The sequence below is a fragment of the Pygocentrus nattereri genome, chromosome 21 (assembly GCF_015220715.1).
Source record: "Pygocentrus nattereri isolate fPygNat1 chromosome 21, fPygNat1.pri, whole genome shotgun sequence".
Lineage (NCBI taxonomy): Eukaryota > Metazoa > Chordata > Actinopteri > Characiformes > Serrasalmidae > Pygocentrus > Pygocentrus nattereri.
In genome coordinates, this window is record NC_051231.1 from 30,488,469 (window position 1) to 30,505,823 (window position 17,355).

Genomic DNA, 17,355 nt, shown 5'->3' on the forward strand with positions numbered 1-17,355 from the left:
CTACAACTACAAGACTTCTTGATCAACCACAACACCACTAAAGATCAATATACTTCACAACAAGGCTTACTTCAGGCTGCACTATAAATAAAGAAGCCTTTATTTAAATATTAAAAGTAGCACTACTGAGTCTCGGCCAATATCGTACATCTTTACATGTTGAGGTCACACTCACAGGCTCAAAAAAAGGTCAATGATGCAACACATCAATGTCAAAACTAGTGGGCGCAAAAGCAAAGAGCTGCGCTCTGTGCTCAATGTTTGGCTCGATTTTCAGGGCTCACATAGAAAATCAACACTATGCTGAGGAGGATATGATGACAATAGTAGATAGTTCTCTGACATTGTCAGAAGACACGTCCTTCACCAAGTTTTGATGGAGTTCTCTTTGAATTCTCTTGCAATCATCAGATTCATCACCTCGGGGAAGGGGTCGGAACCACATTACAAAATGTTCTTCTGCATGTTGGTGCAATTACACATTTGCACCAGAGAGGTCTCCAAATCCCCACAATTGACATGCAGTTCTAAGTGATGGAAATGCATGTAATCAGCCAAAACATGCTTGGTGTCTGAAGTTTTGAACTGGTGCTATGAGGCTAATGTAGCTAACAAGTAACAGAAGTTTAAGCCAAACTGCAAACTGCATGCACCGATCATCACACCATGTTAAGTTGTTAAGGAATCTCAAACAGACTTGCTCATGCGGTTTCTGACACTGTCAGACAGACTGTTATCTATAAATAATGGTGCCTACAAAATTCAGGCCTACTTTTTTGGCTATGTGAGAGTTTTGTCCATTATTTAGAGACAAGTCTCAGAAACCACATAAGCAATTATATTTGAGGGACATCCTGTAAAAATGTAGCCACTGTATTGCAAATATCCCTACTCGCCTCTTAAAGCTGTGCCACCATAGTTGCTAAAGTAAGATTTTTGGGATTGAAGACAAGAAAACCCCCTTCTGATGAGGTATCTTGAGGGCGGGAGGAACTTTTGAAAAACTTTGGGGTGGATAGTTGTGGGTGGGCTTCCTTCCATTAGCTGGCTAATGCTGAAGGAAGTCGGCTAGCTGATGTTTACGGACGTCCGGAGAGGCCATGAGGTAGTTATAATCTTCTGGATTGTTATATTTAGATGGCGGGTTAATTATCTTGTAATCTCAAGATAAAAAAGCTGTTAAGATAATTAACTATCTCAAGATAACAATCCAGATGATTACAGCAACAGCTCATGACCTCTCTGGACCTCTATAGATGCGACTGATAGGAAGCTGTGTTTATTAACCACATAGTGTTTAGTGGCTATACTAGCTTTCAGGATTTGTTTACCCCTGTTGGGGGGGTTCCCAATGGCTGTATGGTGTATTTCCTTAATGCATGCTGGGTACTGCAGTGAAAGAAGGAGTGAATTGATGGACAAAAAGATGAAATGGATACAAATCTGTGAACTCTGTCGAACTGATGAGGCTGAGGGATGCTGCATGTACTACATTGCATGACATGCAACATTAAATCCTAGTTTTAGTTTAGTTTTACCAATTTAATGTAAATATACAATGATTTCGTCAGGTACTTCGACACTTATTGGTAATACATAAGCTTCCATTACTTGTTAGCTACATTAGCCTTGTAGCTCCAGTGCAAAACTAAAGAAGCAACCCTCAGACACCATCTGCCCAGGCTGATGCTACTTGAAAACTTTGTTTCAGTAAATGTCAGTTTGATGTGAGGTTTAGTGCAATGTTTTAAACGGCCAGGCCTGCACACCTAAATGCCAAAGTCGATGCCAAGAAGTGCACTTGCAGAGTGCAAGTACAGAGCCTGAGAAATGGCCCGGTCGTGGTCCCCGAAGTCCTTATTTAACACTGAAATTTGGAACTGTGCTAAACCTTCCCTCTGGCAAAGCACTCCAGCTGCGCAAACACTGAGGCCTGTCAGAGCGTAATTGGAGAACAGGGCTCAGACTCTTTAGGGCTTTAGAAAACTTGTAAGAGAGCTGATCTTGGATGAACACTTGGTTTTCATACCCTATAATGAATGCTTCTTTTCTTCGTTCTCATACCCTAATGAATCCCCAGCCAAGATCACCAGAGCCTTCAGTGGGTCTGTTGCAGTTACTACATAATCATTTTATTACAATTACATTAACTGATTGCGATCGTTTTCCGTAGTCATTTGACTCCAAAATCGCACGTTTACATCAAAACAAAAACAGAATGTCAATTAGGTGTGAACTTTGCATCTTTACACTTGCACTGAAGTCACAATGTTAATGTAGCCAACGAGTAATGTTAGCCTATAAAACATCACCTGGCACTCTGCAAACTGCACACCTAAATCATCACTTGCCTCAAACTGTGTAGAGTTGTTCAGTCGTCTCAAATAGACTTGCTTATGTGGTTTCTAACTCTGTATGGCATACTGGTTTTTAAAAATATGAAAAAAATAAACACAAAATTCACTCATTCTGATTTGACATCTAATTACCAGCTGAAACTGCACATATATATTTGTTGTTGTTGTTGTTTGTTGTTGTTGTTGTTGTTGTTGTTGTTGTTGTTGTTGTTGTTGTTGTTCAGTGTGATTCAAAAGGATTCATCCAGTTTGAAAGCGCCATATGTTTACAACCGCGAGGCGCCGAGGAACCAATCACAATCCGATTGTAAGAGGAGGTCATAGAGTTTCTGGCTGTCAGGGGAAGACGGCTCCTTCAGTCTGGGAGGAGATGAGCCCCCTGAGCAGAAAGCGTTCTACGTTCTCCTGTTCAATAAGAGTGAATCCGTCACAACTGTGCAGCCTCATTTTCATGGGCAGTGAACCTCCAACAGCTCAGAGCGTTCGGCGTTGGCTCCACAGCACAGGATGATCTCCGAAATCGCGCTGAAAGAGCCGTGAGCGCGGAGACACCCGATACGCTCAATCGAGTACAGGATGAGCTTGACTGTGGCGTTGATGTCGTCCGTACAGCTGGAGGAGGTTCATATTGAGCGCTTGTGAAATTCCATAATAAACTTTATGTTCAACTAAACCGATTACAGTTTACTGCATTGATCTGCAATGATGTACAAGAGATAAAAACCATTCTGAAAGCAGATGAATCTTTTTCAGTCACCCTGTATATGGCTGATGTCGGAACAAAACCTTGGATGTCCATTTCAGTCATTTTTCAGTTTTTCAATGCTTGACTTTTACATTGAACGTAAACTTCATGAGGAATGGACCAAAAGAAACATCCCAAAATGACTTGGAAAAAATTCTGGCTGCATTGACTTGGAGATACGAGGTTTTATTCCAACAACAGCGATATATTTACACACATGACCATGCACTGTGTTTTTAAAAAAAAAAAAAAGTCAAAACTTTTGTAAACTACTTTTGTTTTTCCAGATTTCTCCTCGATGCCCATCTTGTTCATTGATCATGAACTTGTTGACTGATTGAAGGAGTATTGATTAGTTATACCACATATTGGAAGATGACTCCAAATACTACTGGGCTTCCACAAGGAGAGGTTTGTAAACACGCTGCCGCTGCCTACAGCTACAGTGGTGTTGAGGTCTGGACTCTGGGGTGGTCAGTCCATCGCTCAGCTTCTTTGTCTGATGTGTCCGTCTCCTTTTCTCAGTGAGGCTCTTCTTGAACAGCTACACGTCCTTTCAGACCCACAGCGCTGAGTGGTCTTCTCACAGTGGAAGGATGGACAGAAACACCTGTGGATGTTCTCAGATCTGAAGCAGCTTGATGTTCTCCTCTCTCTCAGAGATGAAAGCTTTAAGCGCTGTTTATCTGATGGAGACAGTTCTGGTGTCCACCAGGTCTTCCAGGTGGTTGTTAGGATTCTCTGTAGCTGTTAATAATTTTTTGAAACTTCAGCTTTTTCACTTACTTTCTTTCGACTTTCTCCTTTCTGAGTTAATGTTCGTATAACTAATCTTCTCAGAAATGGCTCCTGAAAAATGAATAACTTGCACTTAATGGTCATTTTGACTGGCAATTAAATAAATGAAGTGAGGACTTCAGCACCAGCTTCTATTATATGTGCGTTTTGACTCAGCAGGTTTTTCTGTTCTTTTTTGAGCAATAGCAATTAGAATGGAGTATTCCTTCAGGAGTATTCCTTGAGGTTACACCCCCCAGCTTACAGTGGCACATCTACTCTCCAGCAAAAGGTGTACCTTTTATCTACAGTTATAACCAGTTCTGCATTTTCTGATGTTCCTTCTTGTCAATCCATTTCCTAAACGGAGCATTTAGAGGTTAAAATAACAGGAAAACTACATAGTTGCATATTGTCCTCTATGCAGGGCTGTTTGGAAAGCCCTGCTGCTGCACTCGGTGCTTTAGGGTGTTCCCAGGTGGGCACCCATGTGCTACTGAGCACTATGCGGAGTAAATCCATACGCGGCAGACAAACAAGCACACTTTCAGGCCATTTATACCAATTAGATCCAAAAAGCAAATTACGTGAGAGCGCAGCCGAGCAGTATCAGATAAAGTAATATCCTCATGAATATTCTGAACCTTCACACACAGCAGGATTACACCCTCACAGGGCGCCAACAGACTCCAAACCCAGCATTACTGCATCAACAGCCCCATCTAGTGGTGCATTAGCATATTGCACATTCTGACTGTAATGCAGACACCTTGAACACAAAGTAGCACATCAAGACCGAAATGCATTTTAAAAATCCCAAGAGCACAAATCCATTGATCTATTAAGCCCATTATAATCCTACAGTCCTGTGCAAAAGTTTGAGCGCCCCTGGTCAAATGACTTGTTTTGTGATTTGATTGGTTGAAGCGAAAAAAGAAGTCCAAATCCTCTCACTAACTGCTTATTTGTTACATTTGGCATATTGGGGAAAAAATGCAACAGGATGTTATGACATATTTTTATAATTAAATTCAGCAAAATAAATAGCAATCATGCATTACAATTTGCAGAAAAAAGGTCCCCCTTAAGTGCGCATCTTCTCTGTAGAGGATGTGTTAACTTGGGAGTTTTCAGACTTTTGCAGACAACTGTGATTATACATTAGTCCACAGACGTCTCATAAACCCTTCTATATGAAATCTTTGTTTAAGATTAGTACACTAAAAAAACTATATTAAAGGGGAATACCACCAGTCTCCCCAACTTTCTGTATAATTCAGTGGCTGAGAAGTAAACCGAGGCATTCAGAGTGGCTTGATGGGAAATGGCTGATTTGTAGAGAAACGCACTGACTCACATTTCTTTAGAATGGTGGTGATAGGAACCAGACATCTGAAATATTTAATGCCTTTAAATGTTACACAAATGGTTATGCGTGTTCTGCCTGATGCCTGAGACACTGAGTGTGTTTACATGCACACAATAATCTAATCATCATCAGATTTCTGCAGCTGTCTGATTATTTAAATGGCCGTGTAAACACCATACTAGAAATCTGATTAAGCGGACCAGATCCGACTAAGAGGATCAGATAAAGAGGCTAGACTTTAGCTCAGTGATCTGATTTCCCAGTGTGTGTGTAAACTCTTACTCGGATTTCTTTCGGAGTTCTCCATCTGCGCATGCGGGAGAGCAGCGACGGTACCAGCAGCTTTGCTGCGAGATGGCAACAAAGCACTTTTGGAACAGCGTTGAAACCGAACATCAAATAAAGTATTTAAATATTCTTCTTCTAGACGACGTATGTTCATATTTTAAGGTAAAGTAGCACAATGTTTAAAAAATAGCCGTGGCATTAAGTTTTACGTTTACGTCACGTCGTCTTCTGCGAGTTTATCGGCTGGTTGCAACACAGAAATCTGACAACTGCCTGACTCCTGTAGACCTGGAGTTTCCCCATTATCTGATTACTCAAGTGTATTGATCAGAAATCTGACTTTCTGCAGTCATCGGATTATAAAGTGCATGTAAACGCACTCCCTGTTTCATGACTGAGATCATATCGGAGCCTAAAACATACACAGTACATAACAGGCAAAACATCCAAAAGAGAACTTATTTTTTCACATTTAAGGCAATTTTGAGCATCACACACGCAAACTCATGAGACTTTATGTAGGTTGACGAAGTTTTGGATAATAAATAACATGGCTATATTTGTGCTGTAGACATGGCGACCCCTGGTTACTATCAGCACCACTGTAAAGAAATCTGAGTCTCTACAAATCAACCTTTTCCCAGGTAAACACACTGAATGACCACACTGAAGAAAACAGAGAGAATTCCCCTTTAAATATAAAATGATAATCAAGCGATGCAGATGTGGCAGAGGTTAAAAAGCACTGGCGCAACAGATGTTACCAGCACGCAGCATAAGCATATAACACAGCTTATAAAACAGCTGTGATAACTCTGTGTGCTGAGCTAACAAAGCGCTAAAAGGACACCTGCAACACAAACAGACCTTTATGTGTAGCTACACAGGTGTCAGAATGTAAGTGCTGCACCATTTAAGGCAGAACGAAATTCACTGATGTGTTCTGAGTGCGCCCTGCAATGGACTGGCGACCTGTCCAGGGTGTATCCTGCCTTCTGCCCAATGACCACTGGCTCCAGCACCCCCGCCACGACCCTGAGGGAGAAGTGGCTTAGAAAGTGTGTGTGTGTGTGTGTGTGTGTGTGTGTGTGTGTGTGTGTGTGTGTTTTGAGCACAAACGTGAGTTACAGTTACTTCCACATTAATAAACCAGCATGTTCACTACACTAACGCTGGACACAATACTCACCAGAACTATTAACACCTCAGTATGCAGGCCATACACACTATATGTCCAAACGTCCGGAATCTAGTGTATTAACAGGGAGTTTGTCCCCCCCTTGTTGCAGCAACAGCCTCTACTCTTCTGAGAAGGCTTTATGTATGAACATTGTTGTGAGGATTTGATTGTATTCAGCCACATGAGCATTAGTGAGGTCAGGTACTGATGTTGGATGATCAGTTCTGGATCACTCAAGTTCTTCCCAAAGGTATTGAGCTCACTCCAGAGAATGCAGTTCACTGCTCCACAGCCCAATACCGGGGGGCTTAAAACCCTTCTAGCCAACGACTGGTGCTGGATATGGTGACTTACGGTGTAATGTAACATTCATCAAGTTTTTGAGCTGTTATTCCTATAAACTTCTGTATATCTTCATATGATGCCTATATAGGCATATATACATTCTTTTGATTTATCAGCTTCAACCAAATAACAAGAACCAGAGTAGAAAGAGGCTGGACACTAATAACGTCACGGCAATTTGTATATTTGCTTTGTAGTAAAGTACCATTTGCTATTCATACGTTCACTTGAAGGGGAATTCCAGTGGTTTTCAAAATGTATGCATAATTCAGTATTTGGGAGGCAATCAAGGTCATTCAGAGCGGTTTGATGTGAAATAGGTCACTGCAGAGAAACGTAAGCATTCGGATTTCTTTACAGCGGTGGTGATAGGAACCAGGGGTCGCAAAGTCTGCAACACAAATATAGCCATTATATTTACTATCCAAATCCACCAGTGAATCTACATGTATCTTCTGAGTTTTTATGTGTAATGTTCATGATTGTAAAATAGTCATAAATTTGGGGGGAAAAAAGTTTTCGTTAAGATCTATTTTGCTGTGAATGGATTGTAAAAATGATGTTTTAGACCAAAACTCTCTCAACAATCAGACATCAGGCAGAATATTCTCAGGGTTGGGATGTTTAAATAAAGAATTTGGGATATGCATTCAGAAGACAGAAATTAAGAATCTGTATTCAGTCCAAGTTCCCTTTTATAAAAGATATAGTTATGTTTTACATTTTTAGAATACTTTTAGAATACTTACCCACTAAATTAAAAAAAATACCCTCAATGCTTGTTTATTAACTCTTTATAATCAGTGCACGGCACATAGCAAACAAACTCCAAATAAACTCCAAGGACCTCATTTAACAGCTTATTTACAAACACTGAAGCTCCTACTAAAGCCTGAGTAGACTGATAAATCAATGTGATCAGTTATTAATCTCAGCGTTACTGAGCTCTGCTAAAGCCTGAGTAGACTGATAAATCAATGTGATCAGTTATTAATCTCAGCGTTACTGAGCTCTGCTAAAGCCTGAGTAGACTGATAAATCAATGTGATCGGTTATTAATCTCAGCGTTACTGAGCTCTGCTAAAGCCTGAGTAGACTGATAAATCAATGTGATCGGTTATTAATCTCAGCGTTACTGAACTCTGCTAAAGCCTGAGTAGACTGATAAATCAATGTGATCGGTTATTAATCTCAGCGTTACTGAGCTCTGCTAAAGCCTGAGTAGACTGATAAATCAATGTGATCGGTTATTAATCTCAGCGTTACTGAGCTCTGCTAAAGCCTGAGTAGACTGATAAATCAATGTGATCGGTTATTAATCTCAGTGTTACTGAGCTCTGCTAAAGCCTGAGTAGACTGATAAATCAATGTGATCGGTTATTAATCTCAGTGTTACTGAGCTCTGCTAAAGCCTGAGTAGACTGATAAATCAATGTGATCGGTTATTAATCTCAGCGTTACTGAGCTCTGCTAAAGCCTGAGTAGACTGATAAATCAATGTGATCGGTTATTAATCTCAGCGTTACTGAGCTCTGCTAAAGCCTGAGTAGACTGATAAATCAATGTGATCGGTTATTAATCTCAGCATTACTGAGCTCTGCTAAAGCCTGAGTAGACTGATAAATCAATGTGATCGGTTATTAATCTCAGCATTACTGAGCTCTGCTAAAGCCTGAGTAGACTGATAAATCAATGAGATCGGTTATTAATCTCAGTGTTACTGAGCTCTGCTAAAGCCTGAGTAGACTGATAAATCAATGTGATCGGTTATTAATCTCAGCGTTACTGAGCTCTGCTAAAGCCTGAGTAGACTGATAAATCAATGTGATCGGTTATTAATCTCAGCGTTACTGAGCTCTGCTAAAGCCTGAGTAGACTGATAAATCAATGAGATCGGTTATTAATCTCAGTGTTACTGAGCTCTGCTAAAGCCTGAGTAGACTGATAAATCAATGTGATCAGTTATTAATCTCAGCGTTACTGAGCTCTGCTAAAGCCTGAGTAGACTGATAAATCAATGTGATCAGTTATTAATCTCAGCGTTACTGAGCTCTGCTAAAGCCTGAGTAGACTGATAAATCAACGTGATCAGTTATTAATCTCAGCGTTACTGAGCTCTGCTAAAGCCTGAGTAGACTGATAAATCAACGTGATCAGTTATTAATCTCAGCGTTACTGAGCTCTGCTAAAGCCTGAGTAGACTGATAAATCAATGTGATCGGTTATTAATCTCAGCGTTACTGAGCTCTGATAAAGCCTGAGTAGACTGATAAATCAATGTGATCGGTTATTAATCTCAGTGTTACTGAGCTCTGCTAAAGCCTGAGTAGACTGATAAATCAATGAGATCGGTTATTAATCTCAGTGTTACTGAGCTCTGCTAAAGCCTGAGTAGACTGATAAATCAATGTGATCGGTTATTAATCTCAGCGTTACTGAGCTCTGCTAAAGCCTGAGTAGACTGATAAATCAATGAGATCGGTTATTAATCTCAGCGTTACTGAGCTCTGCTAAAGCCTGAGTAGACTGATAAATCAATGTGATCGGTTATTAATCTCAGCGTTACTGAGCTCTGCTAAAGCCTGAGTAGACTGATAAATCAATGAGATCGGTTATTAATCTCAGTGTTACTGAGCTCTGCTAAAGCCTGAGTAGACTGATAAATCAATGTGATCAGTTATTAATCTCAGCGTTACTGAGCTCTGCTAAAGCCTGAGTAGACTGATAAATCAATGTGATCAGTTATTAATCTCAGCGTTACTGAGCTCTGCTAAAGCCTGAGTAGACTGATAAATCAACGTGATCAGTTATTAATCTCAGCGTTACTGAGCTCTGCTAAAGCCTGAGTAGACTGATAAATCAACGTGATCAGTTATTAATCTCAGCGTTACTGAGCTCTGCTAAAGCCTGAGTAGACTGATAAATCAACGTGATCAGTTATTAATCTCAGCGTTACTGAGCTCTGCTAAAGCCTGAGTAGACTGATAAATCAATGTGATCAGTTATTAATCTCAGCGTTACTGAGCTCTGCTAAAGCCTGAGTAGACTGATAAATCAATGTGATCGGTTATTAATCTCAGTGATACTGGGCTCTTTTGCGGGATGATCAAACTAATAATCTCCTCAGTAGTGGGCTTGTTTGTGAGTAGTCAGTTTTACTTCTGTGTTGTACTGGAATCCTGCTCGGAGGATTGCGGGAGCAGCAGTGGACTGAAGCGGGTGTTGAAAGAGGCAAAAAAAAAAAGAATTTTCAGAACTTCATTGAAATGCTAAGCAATTTTTACTGAAACGTATTAACAGAAGAATTACATAAAGAAAACTGCTAACCAGTAGCAGCGAGGAACAGTGTGATTTAAAGAACTGTTTTTTTTTTTTTACAACGTACTGTACATGTATTCTGAATACATTACTTCTTTATTTCTCATAAGGGACTACATAACTCAATACATTTAGGGCTGTATATTCAGCAAACACTACTTTTTCAAACTAACACAGTGTCCTGCTATTAGCTCACACTGCCTTAGAGGCTCTAAAGGCACAGCCATGTAGAAGGCCATGTACGGAGGGTCATGGGAGGTGCACACTCCTCATAAAAAGGGAAATTTATGTTGTTGATGCCATTGCTTGTTATTTTAAAGACGTCTGGTGTTTTACTGCGTTGTCTGCTCCATATTGTGTTGCTGTTTTGCAGCCTCATTCCATGATCCAGTCCACGCTCCAGTTAAGTTCTGGTTATGTCATCAGGCGGGAAGAACCAAAGAGGCCTCCTCTGCTCCACCAACAGCTCACTTGATTCCTGTTGCTTGTTTATTTAATATCTGACTCTTAGTTTGCTGTATATTTTGTACATAGATCCCCTTTTTGTAGACTTTGTAGCTTCACTGGGTGAACATGTGGCTGCGATTTTGCTTGTGTTTCGGGGTTTTTGCTTGGGTTTTGTGTTAGTTATGTAAGCGGTTTGACTTTTGTTTATTTGTTGGTTTAGGTTAAGGCTAGTTAGTATCTGTCTTGGAGTCAGCGAGGGTTCTGCTTGTTGTTTTGGCCTAACCTGAAGACAAAGTGGTCATTTACACTGTATATTCATAATACACTGAGAATGTGCTATTACTGTTATTATACGTTCACATAGCATACATTTTGCACCACACCCATCTTTTACGGCCTGACCCTAACAATCACGTTGGGGGGAGGGGGGGGGGGTGTTTTGTGTTAGGGGTCGGTCACCATGGATTGGAAGCCTGTAGCTAACGTGACTGGTTCAGGATGCCGTTATGTGCCCACCAGCTTGTGCTTCAATAAAAGAGCTCGACTTATATCAGAATCACTGCCTCTTCCGTGTCTCCCTCTATGCCAACACCACAGTATTTTGCCCAGCTCTGCATACTGGTACCTATTTTGTGAACTGCCATTCTGGGTGGGAGCTTGAACGCTTTGGATGTCTGGATCCACTGCTGTGAGCTCTCTAGAACTAGAACCGAGCATTTCACAGCAGATGATTACATTAGACAGAAAAGGGCAGGCGAGAATCTCAGCTGCCCCATGGTTATCAAGCAGGCTGGTAAGCATAGAAGAAGCTCTAAGAAGAGATCATCTCCCTCACCTTCTTTGGATCATCATAGAAGATGCCCACCGTGGGCAGCTGCGGTGCCACAGACCTGCTCTCAGCAAACAGCGTCCCGCACTCCTTGTAAGGTCCCTGTTTGTACTTGTAAGCTACAGTGATGCCCCTGACAGGAGGAGAGCCGGTCCTGATGCGGACGTCCGTCAGAAGTCCGGAGTACAGCACGAAAACCGAGACTGTTAGCAGGAGCGCTGTGAGGAAGATCCCAGCGAGGCTCACGATCAGCAGCGTTAAATCCGACATGCCAGCCTGTCTTAACGCTGAGGATCGTGTGAGGCAGCCAGCAGCTTCTTTTACCAGCCCAGTGACCGCTGTGGATGCTGCTGCTGATGATGATGATGATGATGAAGACAGTCCAGAAGGAGCTGAACCGGACTTTTCACGTAGGTTAGCTAGCCACTCGGATAAAGACTAAACCAGCCCAGGCTGAGGCAGCTGAGGTTAAAACACTGACATACGAGCACATTCGCTGAATATGCAGCGGACTAATCCAGAGGGACCTCTACACGTGTAAAAGTGTGTCTGTAAATCAGAGCAGCTATGAGGGGTCACTCACTTCAAAACACCGCACACGCTGCTTCCTGGATTGTACCATCAAAAAACGCGCACAGAAAACGTGCAGATAGGTTTAAAAAACACACCGCGTGCTCATGTTCCTGTGCAGATTATGATATCGCGGCCTAATCATGATTTTAGCCCGTCTATGCCAAAAAGGACCGCCGCTGCGGTTACCAAAACGTACACATTTTGGAACAGTCCGTTTTAAAACGGGAAAGAAAAGCATTGAAGCTGCCCCAGGCTGCGCAGCATATACGCATATCACCAATATTACTATTGCGTGTGTTTACGTGGCCTCGTGATGTAAAATAGAATTATAAACGACAGCAATCTCTCACAAAAGCGTCCTGCAGGAGTTCTGCAGTTATTTTGACTCTCTATGCAGGTGTCAAGCAGGACAAAGTTTTGTTCCTTTGTGTCCTACAGGAACGTGTATGGCACATGCTCTTTAAAGAACATGGCTCTGTAACAGACAGTGGTTCTGTATAGAACCGCGAACACTCAGTGTTTGCATGCTTTAAGGTCTTTGCTTGGTTTTACAGATTGATGGAGAATGTGCTGTACACCCAATTCCAATGAAGTTGGGATGTTGTGTAAAACATAAAAACAGAATACGATGATTTGCAAACCCTTTTCAACTCATATTCAATTTAATACACTACAAAGACAAGATATTTAATGTTCAAATTGATAAACCTTTCCTTTTAACAGCACTCAATAAGCGTTTTGGAACTGAGGACACTGATTGTTGAAGCTTTGTAGGTGGAATTTTTTCCCATTCCTGCTTGATGTACAGCTTCAGCTGCTCAGCAGTCCGGGGTCTCCGCTGTCGTATTTTGTGCTTCATAATGTGCCACAGGTTTTCAATGGGAGACAGGTCTGGACTGCAGGCAGGCCAGTCTAGTACCCGCACTCTTTTACTACGAAGCCACGCTGTTGTAACACGTGCAGAATGTGGCTTGGTGATGTCTTGCTGAAATAAGCAGGACATCCCTGAAAAAGACGCTGCTTGGATGGCAGCAGATGTTGCTCCAAAACCTGAATGTACCTTTCAGCATTAATGGGGCCTTCACAGATGTGCAAGTTACCCCTGCCATGGGCACTAACACCCACCCCCCACCATCAGAGATGCTGGCTTTTGAACTTTGCACTGAAAACAATCCAGACAGGGAGAGGACACGACGTCCATGATTTCCAAAAACAGTTTGAAATGATGACTCGTCAGACCACAGGACACTTTTCCACTTTGCGTCAGTCCATCTCAGATGAGCTCGGCCTAGAGAAGCCGGCGGCGTTTCTGGGTGGTGTTGATTTATGGCTTCGCTTTGCATGGCAGAGCTTTAACTTGCACTTGTAGATGGAGTGACGAACTGAGTTCACTGACAGTGGTTTCCTGAAGTGTTTCTGAGCCCATGTGGGAATATCCGTTACAGAATGATGTAGTTTTTAATGCAGTGCCGCCTGAGGGATCAAAGGTCACAGGTATTCAATGTTGCTTTTCTGCCCTGGAGAGATTTCTCCAGATTCTCTGAATCTTTTGATGATATTATGGACCGTAGATGATGAAATCCCTAAATTCCTTGCAATCGCACGATGAGAAATGTTGTTCTCAAACTGTTGGACTATTTGCTCACACACTTGTTCACGAAGTGGTGAACCTCACCCCATCCTTGCTTGTGAACGACTGAGCCTTTCAGAGATGCTCCCTTTATACCCAATCATGACACTCACCTGTTTCCAGTTAACCTGTTCACCTGTGGAATGTTCCAAACAGGTGTTTTTTGAGTATTCCTCAACTTTCCCAGTCTTTTGTTGCCCCTGTCCCAACTTCTCTGGAATGTGTTGCAGGCATCAAATTCAAAATGAGTGAATATTTGCAAAAATCAAAGTTTATCTGTTTGAACATTAAATATCTCGTCTTTGTAGTGTATTCAATTGAATATAGGTTGAAAAGGATTTGCAAATCATCGTATTTTGTTTTTATTTATGTTTTACACAACGTCCCAACTTCATCAGAATTGGGGTTGTATATGCAACCACGTTCCACATGTTCTCCTTCAGTCTGAAAAACCATTTCCCATTTCACCATGCAAGAGAGCCTGTAAGTGCAAAATAACCTGGTAGCCTAAAACAGTCACATCTATTACATTCTATTATTTGTTTATTCAACATTTTAACACACACATGCGTGCGTGCGTGCGTGCGTGCACACACACACACACACACACACACACACACACACACACACACACACACACACACACACACATATATATATATATATATATATATATATATATATATATATATATATATATATATATATATATATATATATATACACATATATACATATATATATATATGTGTGTATGACATCCTTTATAAATAAAAACAATGCGAGGCCACAACTTAGTAAGGCATGGGAATGAGATGATTGAGTCGTGGCCATGACTTAGTAAGGCGTGGGACCGAGCTTGAGGCTTCCTAAACCATGGCCACCCATTAAGATCTCGTTCCCATGCTTTACTAAGTCATGGCCATGACTTCATTATCTCAGTCCAATGGCTTCCTAAGTCGTAGCCATGCATTAGGATCTCGTTCCCACGTGTTATTTTTATTACAGGGTGTCATCAGCGGGCCCGTACCTAATAAATAGACATAGGATATGGATATATATATATATTAGATATATATGGATAAATCTTCCCAATATTCTTCAGAAAAGTGACACGGATCAGTTGGTCTAGATCTGTAAAGGATCTGATCTGCGCATGCGCGGCTGTGGCTCCGCCCCGTGACGGGGGTCTGAATCGAAAGTCAAACAGGAGGAACCGTCCGAACCCGCGCAGTCTCGCGCCGAGCTCGCGATCAGCATGGCAACAAACATCAAGAAGTTCTACGACCTCTCAGCCAAACTCCTGTCTGGCGACCTCCTCAGCTTCTCCTCGCTGAAGGGGAAGGTCGTGCTTATTGAAAATGTGGCGTCTCTCTGAGGTACGACGGTCAGGGACTACACTCAGATGAACGAGCTCCACGCCAAGTACTCGGACAAGGGGCTCGTGGTGCTGGGAGTGCCCTGCAACCAGTTCGGCCACCAGGTGGGTCCACCTCAGACCTTTCTTGACTGGTACGCTCAGGGTCTCCTTTAGTGTCCAGGGCGTTCAAGTGTAAGCCTTCAAAAGTTTGAATAAAGAATTTTCCGCGCCACCTTAAAGGTGCCATTATGTGACTGTTGCAACATTTAAGGTGGAACGGATCATTTGAATAAGAAGCTCGACAGCCTCGTATTGTAATAGCCACCTTAAAGGGTGCAGCACTTGGTCTGCCGCCTGTACAGGTGCCATAATGTGACTTGCAATATTTAAGGTGGAACGGATAATTTGAGTAAGAATTGTATTGTAATAGCCACTTTAAACGTGCATGAGTTACAGTCTGCTGCCTGTAAAGGTGGTGTAATATAACTGTGGTAACTTTTAAGGTGGAACGGATCATTTGAGCACTCAGTAGTGATCCTGAGACGTGAAAAGATCTAATAATTCAGAAAATGGTTTTGGTATATTCTGTTGTGAAAGTCCTATAGACTCAAGATCCACACCAAGGTTGTAGACCTGAGAAGATATTCAATCTGTAGATAATCAGCTTATGACCTTTACAAATAGCGAGAAAACTGCAGAAATGCAGAAAATCTTTAGAATTTAAAAAGTTGGAGGTCTTGAAATGTTACGCAGTCATTTCGACTAAAGTGCTTATTGCATAACACTTGGTCTGTTGTATTAGTTCCATCCGACTGTTTAATGAGTAAGTTATTTATTGGATAGGATTCAGAGCTCCTGTGCAGGTGAGTATGAAAGTAGGAACTGTTTGCCAACTGTTGTTTTCAGGGTAATGACTGTGCATAACTGGATAATGAGGGCTGTAGGGCATTCGACAGCAGGCACTTAGGTCACAAGCTATTACTAACACAGTGTCAAGGTTGCTCGAATGAACACCTTTCTCTCTTCTCCCAAAACCAGGAGAACGGCAAGAACGAAGAGATCCTCAACTGCCTGAAGTACGTGCGTCCAGGGAATGGCTTCGAGCCTCGCTTCTCACTTCTGGAGAAGGTCGATGTCAATGGCAAAGATGCCCATCCCTTGTTCGTGTACCTCAAGGAGAATCTTCCATACCCCAGCGACAACTCCATGGCCTTGATGAGTGACCCCAAGTTCATTATCTGGAGCCCAGTCTGCAGGAACGACGTGGCGTGGAATTTTGAGAAGTTCCTGGTCGGCCCTGACGGAGAGCCGTTCAAACGCTACAGCAGGACCTTCCTGACCAGTGACATCGAGGCAGACATCAAGGAGCTCCTGAAGAAAGTGAAATAAGCCGTCCCTGGCGCAGGGTGCCATCTCAGAGGCCTGCTGGGGGTTGTGGAGGCAGCAGATAGGCGTTGTAAACATCGACCCCTGGCCTATCGCTTGTAGCCACACCTTCTGTGGAAGATGGCAGTTTAAAGTTTGGCTGACTGTGCTGACTTGCATAAAGTGCAACTGTTTTTTAGGCTGTTTACTTAATGAAGGCACCTCCTGAAATCTAGAGTGAGGGGGGTGTCTGATGTAAATGTAAATGCCTGTTATTAACAGTGGTAATTTAGCTATGTACAGCAGAGCTCAGCTCTACCGTCCAGCTGAATAAAGCCAAATAAACATTGCAGAATTCCAACATTTGTTCCTCTTTTTTTGTCTTGACCAAGTCAAACAGAGATTGATGTGTCGAACATTGCAACATAAACCACAACTGCTCCTCATTTTCACATCCTTATTTGGTGGGTGTATCACAAAAATGCTCAGATTTTGTAAGAAGACTAGATTAAAAATAACAAAAATGACACTCTGGAAAACCTGGAAGTGCTTTGAGAGAAGTTTTGCTGAAGTCTTTTTACAGAAATCATTTGGGGTGACTGCGTTTGTTAGCTGTGTTAGCCTCATAACTCCAGTTCTACACTAAAGCAAAATGTGGGCTGCAAATGTATCTTGGCTGATCAGCTCCATCTGGGGTTGAAAACTACATTTAATTTTTCATGTTTTTATGATGTGTTTCAGTATTTGGATCTTTGATGATATAGAAAAAAAG

At 41.9% G+C, this 17,355-nt stretch overlaps 2 protein-coding genes across 2 annotated transcripts in view; one reads left to right on the top strand and one right to left on the bottom strand.

Annotated features, from left to right (window-relative positions):
- The window catches only part of LOC108434960 (testis-expressed protein 264), a 99,885-nt gene extending 87,512 nt beyond the window's left edge, over positions 1-12,373 (bottom strand). Inside the window, exon 1 of the mRNA XM_017710430.2 lies at positions 11,662-12,373. Coding sequence (XP_017565919.1) covers positions 11,662-11,925 — 264 coding nt within the window. The 5' untranslated portion in view covers positions 11,926-12,373. The remainder of the gene's footprint in view (positions 1-11,661) is intronic.
- A 2,684-nt stretch (positions 12,374-15,057) lies between these two features.
- gpx1a (glutathione peroxidase 1a) lies at positions 15,058-16,944 on the top strand. The gene is made up of 2 exons (XM_017711080.2): positions 15,058-15,341; positions 16,257-16,944. The coding sequence occupies exons 1-2, from the start codon at positions 15,117-15,119 to the stop codon at positions 16,605-16,607; spliced, it is 576 nt and encodes a 191-aa protein (XP_017566569.1). The 5' UTR covers positions 15,058-15,116; the 3' UTR covers positions 16,608-16,944.
- The last annotated feature ends 411 nt before the right edge of the window (positions 16,945-17,355 follow it).